Source organism: Nansenia antarctica (assembly GCF_963989245.1).
Source record: "Nansenia antarctica genome assembly, contig: SCAFFOLD_563, whole genome shotgun sequence".
NCBI lineage: Eukaryota > Metazoa > Chordata > Actinopteri > Argentiniformes > Microstomatidae > Nansenia > Nansenia antarctica.
The window spans coordinates 484-10,000 of NW_027662357.1; the positions used below are offsets into that span (position 1 = coordinate 484).

A 9,517-nucleotide genomic window follows, 5' to 3' on the forward strand; every position below is an offset into this window, starting at 1 on the left:
TGTTGTTCAGTGGGTAGTGTGTGCGTTATGTAAGACTGGCACAGATGCTGACAGATGTGGGCAGGGAGAGGGTGTGTGTGTGTGTGTGTGTGTGTGTGTGTGTGTGTGTGTGTGTGTGTGTGGGCTGGCATTGGGTCACCCCAGAGACAGGGAGTGTCTGTAACGGGAGGAGAGAGGGTTGTCCTTAACCTGGGTTAGGGTTAACCTGGGGCTTCAGACTAAACCAGTGATGTTGTTCACCTTTTCCTGATGGCTGGAGAAAGGTGGACCAAGTTGGCAGACGTGAAATCGCGCAAATTATGAAAAAAAGGTTTTTCTATATTTTTTTTTTTTTTCATATTCCAAACGTTTAAATGTTGAAGAGCCCACTCAATAAAAAAAGCAACACTTTCAGGATCACTATCGATACATGTCATTTGTCAGGAAACTAGGCTTGTTTTTTGGAGTGGTTTTGGGGGGATGTTAATCATCGATTAGTACCGTTGGTTTTACTCCAGTTCCTCATGAAACCACTCCAATAAATACAGCCAATCTCATTGCTGTGTTTGCTCTGGCCAGGAGCAGGTCAGTGTGTTTGCTCTGGCCAGGAGCAGGTCAGTGTGTTTGCTCTGGCCAGGAGCAGGTCAGTGTGTTTGCTCTGGCCAGGAGCAGGTCAGTGTGTTTGCTCTGGCCAGGAGCAGGTCAGTGTGTTTGCTCTGGCCAGGAGCAGGTCAGTGTGTTTGCTCTGGCCAGGAGCAGGTCAGTGTGTTTGCTCTGGCCAGGAGCAGGTCAGTGTGTTTGCTCTGGCCAGGAGCAGGTCAGTGTGTTTGCTCTGGCCAGGAGCAGGTCAGTGTGTTTGCTCTGGCCAGGAGCAGGTCAGTGTGTTTGCTCTGGCCAGGAGCAGGTCAGTGTGTTTGCTCTGACCAGGAGCAGGTCAGTGTGTTTGCTCTGGCCAGGAGCAGGTCAGTGGCATCGCGCCACATAGAACAGCTTCACTGCTACAGCGTCTGTATGACTGACAGGTCACCGACCCACGATTTCTATTTCGAAAAAATGTACATTGAAAATGTATTAAGTAAGTAAGTAAACTGTATTTGTACAGCACCTTTCCCAGACCAGGGGTCACAAAGTGTTTTACATATAGAGAAACATAATAAAGAAGAAACATAATAAAAACATAATAAAAGAGCGAAAGTCATAGGTTAAAACAGGCAAACAAGTGAAAATAAGTAACAGACAACAGGTGTACAACAACATCAACAGGACACAGAAAGACAGGCTTTTGGGGCTATCCAAAAGCCTGTCTATACAAGACTAATTAATGACTAACGAATCGCTAGTCAAGCCAAAATATTAAACTATATAAGCAAATAATTGCAATGCAATGGTTTCGGTGAGTAATCCCCACTGCTACCGATAGTGTAGTGGGGATTACTCACCGAATCCATTGCATTGAAGAAGCGTAACTTTGTGAGTATATGTGACACAGTCTGATCATTTGGTCCTCATGTTGGGATCTGATGTGATGATCAGACTTTTCTTTCGAAAAATGTGAATACATTTCTATGTTGTTGAAAACCAACGACACATCGTTAGTCAACTAACACAGGTTGTTTCATGAGCCTGCTAACAATGTAAATGGACTGCACTTATATAGCGCCTTTATCCAAAGAGCTTTACAACGGCCTCTCATTCACCCATTCACACACACATTCACACACCAATGGCGACAAGCTACCATGCAAGGCGCCGGCCCCCTCACTGGGAGCAATTTGGGGTTCATTGTCTTGCCCAAGGACACTTCGGCCAGCCGGGGATCGAACCGCCGACCTTGCGATCATTAGGCGGCGCCCCACAATGTAAAGTAGTGTTCTAGTTAACTAGGCAGCAGTGGGGATTACTCAGAGCCCCAGAGATAGAACCCCCCCGCCCCCCACCCCCCTTGACACCGTCAAGTAAATAGAAACTTGACTTCTTCAACCCCGGGGACTCCCTGAAGCCCTGAAGGCGGATCTCCCCATCCGCCCTGATCAGTCATTCTGCCAACTAAGACCACAGCAGAATATTTAACAAGCGACCATCAGAGAGCCCAGAGACAGACTGGCCATTACCCAGAAGCCCAGCTACACTGAGACACGGAGGATGTGGAGGATTATGGGGTATAAGTCTAACGGCATCGGAGGCTTAAATCACAGGACAGCACTCATAACGGACTGTCATGAGGAACGGTTTGATCCTGAACGTCCGATTTCTACCATCCACCAGCCTCCTCTGTGCTAACAATGCTAGCTTTAAAAAAAAGAAATGCTGACATTTGATCTGTCAGTCTGACAGCGGTGGGGTTAGATTCACTCAGCAGCACTTCAGCCTGGCTGAGAAGACACAGTAAGACACACTAATGGCCGTTAATCGCTCAGACAAAGCCACTCCAAGAGCAGCTTGAGGCGATCAGCTGTTCTTCCCTGACAGTACAGAGATCAGCTGTTCTTCCCTGACAGCACAGAGATCTTTCCACCTCTGCTGGCCGACTGGCCCCACCACCTCTACGCCAACGCGGCACGTCACGCTACCCGGTCACGTCTCTTCACTACCCTGGCTCCCCGCCGGTGGAATGAGCTTCCCACGGCTGTCAGAACTGCAGAGTCACTACCCATCTTCCACCAGAGACTGAAGACCTCCATCTCTTCAGGCTACACCTTAACTGCGTCTCCTCAGACACCTGCTTCCCCCCTATACTGTGTCTCCTATTTCTACTTCCCCCTTGTACTGTTTCTCCTGTGTCAAAAAATAAATAAATAAATAAACCTTTCTTTCTTCTTCTATCACGACGACTGCCAATGGCCCCTGGCCTGAGCTAGATTAGTCTTCCTGCTACGACTGGTGGATTGATGATTGACTTGCTTAGTCAAATGTATCGATTGTAAGTTGCTTTAGAATAAGACGTCTGCTAAATGCCAAAAATGTAAATGTAAATGTAAATGTAAACGTCAAACGTCTGTGACCCGGGGGAACATCCTCATCAGAGTCCTCAGGTCAAGCGCAGTTCTAACTGACAACGGAACGTTGCTGCTGTTTGAAATCCGTCAGTTGGAGTATCCTCGTAATCTCCTGAGGCGCTTTAGACCGCCATTCAGAGAGAGAGAGAGAGGAAGTGGTCGAATAAAGGGACTTTGTGTGTGAAATGACGCTGGTTTCATTGTGCATTCTGGGACGGCGCAGGGGTCGTTACGCTCCAGACCCCGGTGTCGCAGTGTTGGCACGGTGGAATGTAATCATGTAAGCCTGCCATTATTTATTTATGTGTATAAGAGCACAAAGCTAATGCCAAGTTTCAGGGATATTTGGGTAGAGATAATTCCTTGATTTATCTAGTACTTTCTACAAACATAGAAATAGCATCCATAAATCATGGAATAGCCACAGTCCAGTACGGTGACGTCCACTCTCCCTGTCCCACCCTTACCGTACCGTGGTAATTAACCCTTATACCATGGTAATTAACCCTTATAACGTTGGTAATTAACTTCAGGATGAGTCGGCAGAAACCTGCGATCTGTGATCTGTGATCTGAAAAGGTTAGCGCTGCACTGCTATTGACCGCCATTGACCTGCTAATCAATTCCTGAAAAGCAGTGAAATGCTACTGCCAAATGCTACTGAAATACATCTGCATAGGGGAGAGGAATAGTCAGTCTCTCTCTCTCTGTCTCCCCTTCACTCTCCCTCTCTCTCCCTCTCGCTCTCTCTCCCTCTCTCCCCCTCTCTCTCTTTCTCTCTCTCTCTGTCTCTCTCTCTCTGTCTCCCCTTCTCTCTCCCTCTCTCCCCTTCTCTCTTTCTCCCTCTGTCCCCCTCTCGCTCTCTCCCTCTCCCCCTCTCTCTCTCTCTTTCTCTCCTCTCTCTGTCTCCCCTTCTCTCTCCCTCTCTCTCCCTCTCGCTCTCTCTGTCTCCCCTTCTCTCTCTCTCTCTCTCTCTCTCTCTCTCTCTCTCTCTCTCTCTCTCTCTCTCTCTCTCTCTCTCTCCCTAACCCTAACCCTAAGCCTGACCCTTATTAGAGCTCCTGGCAGCGACCCATACCACGGTGTCCATGTCTCTCCTTTTCACCTTCAGATCTCACTTCCTTTGGCTGACTTCTCTTTCTCTCTTTCTCTCTCTCTCTTTCTCTCTCTCTCCCTCTCTCTCTCTCTCTCTCTCTCTCTCTCTCTCTCGTTACAGTACACGACCAAGGTCAGGAGAGGCCTTTTGACTTCCTAAATGTGTCAAGTGTTTTAAGGGAGAGAGAGAAAGGAAAGACAAATAGGCCAAGGCAAGCACTCCTCTGTTCCTCTCTCTCTCTCTCTCCTCTGTCCCTCTCTCTCTCTCTCCTCTGTTCCTCCCTCTCTCCTCTCCTCCGTGGACACACTGACACAGAAACAAGCCCCGCCCTTCATCAGTCAATCTGAACCACGAGGCTGGTTTAGAGGTTTCAGAGGCAAACAGAGAGCTGGTTGGTTTCAGTTTACCTCCATAGCATTCCCTGAAGGTGAGGCTAACAAGCTAGCATTATTATTAGTCCCATAGCATTCCCTGAAGGTGAGGCTAACACTGCTAGCATTATTAGTATCAGTCCCATAGCATTACCTGAAGGTGAGGCTAATGAGCTAGCATTATTAGTATCAGTCCCATAGCATTACCTGAAGGTGAGGCTAATGAGCTAGCATTATTATTATCAGTCCAATAGCATTACCTGGAGGTGAGGCTAACAAGCTAGCATCATTATTAGTCCCATAGCATTACCTGAAGGTGAGGCTAATGAGCCAACATTATATGCAGCAATGTAACATCCCATAATATACTACAGTACAGACACTATAGGGTTAACAGGCCAAGACCAAAGTCTCCATGTTCTAAGATTCCAGGAAATGGCATCAGTCAAACGTCTGAAACAAACAACATTTCACAATCTGATGACTTTGTTATTCTACAGAGAGGGAGGAGGATATTAAGGAGATTGCACGACGAAGTTTGTACGATATCACGACTCATCATATCTCTCTCAGAGACGTTTCTGTAGGTTAACAGCCTGCTGGATTTGTGCTGGTCTGAAGCGACTCAAACGTCTCTCAGAGAGGAGAGAGGGAAAGGAGAGAGGGACAGGAGAGAGGGAAAGGAGAGCTGGAGGGTTACATTGAGTGAATCCATTTAGAGCTAGATAGCGGCTAAACGCAGACGCTAGTACCTGCAATCTCACACACCTTATCGGGAAGAGCAGCGCTTGAATACAGCTGCAGTAACTACACTTTTATCTACTGTATCTTTTTATTCATTGTCTTATTATGTTGTTAAATGTTTATCTATTTATTTTCTATATATATATATTCTTGCTATTCTTCTATTTTAATTTTTAATTATATATTTTTTTATTCTATATATTTTTTAATGCTGTATGTAAGGGCACTTTGAATTGCCCCTGTTGTATGAAATGTGCTGTACAAACAAACTTGCCTTGAGCTCAGACACGCACTGATCTGAGCTCATTCAGAGCTGGGATACAAACTGATCTGGGCTCATTTAGAGCTTGGATACACGCTGATTTGGGCTCATTTAGAGCTTGGATAGATACTGCTGATCTGGGCTCATTCAGAGCTTGGATACACACTGATCTGGGCTCATTCAGAGCTTGGATAGATACTGCTGATCTGGGCTCATTTAGAGCTGGGATACATACTGATCTGAGAGCATTTAGAGCTTGGATACAAACTGATCTGAGAGCATTTAGAGCTTGGATACACACTGATCTGAGAGCATTTAGAGCTTGGATACACACTGATCTGAGAGCATTTAGAGCTTGGATACAAACTGATTTGAGAGCATTTAGAGCTTGGATACACACTGATCTGAGAGCATTCAGAGCTTGGATACACACCGATCTGAGAGCATTCAGAGCTTGGATACACACTGATCTGAGCATTCAGAGCTTGGATACACACTGATCTGAGCATTCAGAGCTGGGATACACACTGATCTGAGAGCATTCAGAGCTTGGATACACACTGATCTGAGCATTCAGAGCTGGGATACACACTGATCTGAGAGCATTCAGAGCTTGGATACAAACTGATCTGAGAGCATTTAGAGCTTGGATACAAACTGATCTGAGAGCATTTAGAGCTTGGATACAAACTGATCTGAGAGCATTTAGAGCTTGGATACACACTGATCTGAGAGCATTTAGAGCTTGGATACAAACTGATCTGAGAGCATTTAGAGCTTGGATACACACTGATCTGAGAGCATTCAGAGCTTGGATACACACTGATCTGAGCATTCAGAGCTTGGATACACACTGATCTGAGCATTCAGAGCTGGGATACACACTGATCTGAGAGCATTCAGAGCTTGGATACACACTGCTGCTCTGGCCTCATTCAGAGCTGGGATACACACTGATCTGAGAGCATTTAGAGCTTGGATACACACTGCTGATCTGAGAGCATTCAGAGCTTGGATACACACTGCTGATCTGAGAGCATTCAGAGCTTGGATACACACTGCTGCTCTGGCCTCATTCAGAGCTGGGATACACACTGATCTGAGAGCATTTAGAGCTTGGATACACACTGCTGATCTGAGAGCATTTAGAGCTTGGATACACACTGCTGCTCTGGCCTCATTCAGAGCTGGGATACACACTGATCTGAGAGCATTTAGAGCTTGGATACACACTGCTGATCTGAGAGCATTTAGAGCTTGGATACACACTGCTGATCTGAGAGCATTCAGAGCTTGGATACACACTGCTGATCTGAGCTCATTCAGAGCTTGGATACACACTGATCTGAGAGCATTCAGAGCTTGGATACACACTGATCTGAGCTCATTCAGAGCTGGGATACACACTGCTGATCTGAGCTCATTCAGAGCTTGGATACACACTGATCTGAGAGCATTTAGAGCTTGGATACACACTGCTGATCTGAGCCTAATGGACTAACTGGATGACTCAAAGAGATGGAGGGAAGGAAAAAAACACTGTAGGAGAAGGAGAGAAGGGAGGGCGAGATGGAACTACGGCACTGCTAGCTCACAGGGGGAGGGGGGGTGTTCCTTTCTGGGAGGGGGGGGGGGGAGCCTTGGCCCGCACTGAAATAATTCAGGAGATGAGACTCGTCTTTCGCGGAGAAGAGAACGGTGTGCCTCTGTGGGAGAAGGGGGGGGAGGGGGGGGGGGCGGTGTTCCTGTGTGGGAGAAGGGGAGAGGGGGGGGGGCGGTGTTCCTGTGTGGGTGAAGGGGGATGAGGGGGGGGGTACACTATCTCCTGGCCGACACCCCGGAAATAATTCAATAGATGAGTTCTCAAGTCCTCAATCAACATCACAACATGGAGTCTCCTGATGCATTAGTACTGTGATGAGCGGAGGGAGGGGAGGGGGGGGGGAGAGGAGGGGAGGGTAGGTTGCTGTAGGGCAGTCTAGGTCTACATCAACATGGAGTCTCTGAAGTCGCCGTGAATATCTTTCTGCGTATTCTCTCCATCCTGTATTCTCTCTCTCTCTCTCTCTCTCTCTCTCTCTCTCTCTCTCTCTCTCTCTCTCTCTCTCTCTCTCTCTCTCTCTCTCTCCTGTATTCTCTCTCTCTCTCTCCTGTATTCTCTCTCTCTCCTGTATTCTCTCTCTCTCTCTCTCTCCTGTATTCTCTCTCTCTCTCTCCTGTATTCTCTCTCTCTCTCCTGTATTCTCTCTCTTTCTCTCCTGTATTCTCTCTCTCTCTCCTGTATTCTCTCTCTCTCTCTCTCTCTCTCTTGTATTGTCTCTCTTTTCCTGTAATTCTCTCCATCCTGTGTCCTTCAGCTCTGTGCAGGATATTCATTTAATTGTGGGTTCAGATGACTTCTTTCTATGACGTCCAGATGACGTCTTTAGGACACCTTGTGGACTACAGATCGTCTTCTGTCGTACATGAGACGTCGTAAAGACGTAATCTGAACCCACACTCTGGCTTCCCTGAGGACGTCTTCTGGACTCTTTGTTTACTGGGTTCCTAATCCCTTCATTAATGATGATGACATGTTTCCAAACCAGGTGACTGTCACACAACGTTTCATATCTGGTCCATATCTGGTCCATATCTGGTCCATATCTGGTCCATATCTGGTCCATCTCGGGGAATGTAAAGCTTCACAACACTGTGTCTGTACAGTGTCTACATAGAAACTAGGCTAGGGATACAATGTTAAACGGTTTGTTAAACATTTCCTCCACATAACCTCCAGCATATTATTATTATAATTGTATTTGATTACAGTCAGGACACAAACACATGGCTGTTCCTCTCACAGTGGAGGAGAGGAGAGGAGAGGAGAGGAGGGGAGAGGAGAGGAGAGGAGAGGAAGAACAACACATGGCTGTTCTGTTCCTCTCACAGTGAAGAGACACAACAACATTCCCCTTACTCAAGGACACACTAGCGGTCATGTTTCAGGTGGGATTTGAACTCACAACCTTCCGATCACCAGTCCAGCTCTCTATCCACTAGACCAGACCACCACCCTTACCCCTGGCTGTCCCTGTCCCAGTCACCTGCAGCGAGAGCGTTTACGAGGGACCCTGAGAGCAGCGTAGGTGAGGAACCGGGGGATTGAAGCTTATGGAAATGACTCATTCAATCGACTAAGATAGCATTCAACTAGCTTCCCCTGAGCTCTGCTTCAGTCCTGCAGTTCAGCATCCAGGGCAACAACAAGAGTCACACATCCACAGAGGGCCCTGCTCCACACCGTGTGGGCGGCGGCTGAGAGAAAGATTAAGATTCTCCCACATCCGTAAAAACCGTAAACAACATCGACACTCTGCGAGACAACAATATAATAATGCGAATAAGCAGCAACCAACCGATCAACAACCAACAACAAAACCACGGCACACAAACCGCCCGTGGACGACCTTACCCGAGCGTGGTCATGGTAACGATGGTGTACCAGAAGGAGGCGGGTATGCTGGTGAAGCTGGACCCCTTGGTGCCCTTCTCGGCGTAGAACATGATGGTGGCGAAGATGATGATGGCCATGGTGAGGGAGAAGAGCAGGAAGCCCAGCTCCGAGGCGCAGCTTTTCAGCGTGTAGCCCAGGATCCGCAGGCCGGCCGAGTGGCGGGAAAACTTGAAGATCCGGAAGACCCGGAACACCCGGAGTGTCACAAAGGCGCCGCTCACGTCCTCGTTCTCCGGCATCACCAGCCCGATGTAGTACGGCATGATGGCCACCACGTCGATCACGCTCATCACCGACCTCATGAACTTGCAGCGGCTCGGCGCGGCGAACAGGCGCATCAGATACTCGAAGGTGAAGATGAGCACGCAGGCCGTGTCCATGCAGAAGAAGGCCAGCGAGTACTTCTCGCCGCACGGCAGGTCCTTAACGCTGCCTTTCAGCGGCCGGCAAGGGACCGTCTCCACCACGTTGGCGATGACGGAGACGGCGATGAAGAAGCCAGTGACGTAGTAGAAGACCAGCGCCATGGTGGAGGTGTGGGGGTTCTCGAAGGCCCGCCACAGCCTCTCTCTG

The 9,517-nt window shown here is 48.1% G+C and overlaps 1 protein-coding gene across 1 annotated transcript in view; it reads right to left on the reverse strand.

The window, feature by feature from the left end:
* Positions 1-8,898: 8,898 nt before the first annotated feature.
* LOC308175705 (A-type voltage-gated potassium channel KCND1-like) overlaps positions 8,899-9,517 on the reverse strand; it is a gene marked incomplete at both ends in the record, with an annotated part of 1,119 nt that continues 500 nt past the window's right edge. The window contains one exon of the mRNA XM_080551326.1: positions 8,899-9,517. This exon is cut by the window's right edge and continues 500 nt beyond it. Within this exon, the coding sequence (XP_080407452.1) occupies positions 8,899-9,517 (619 nt within the window).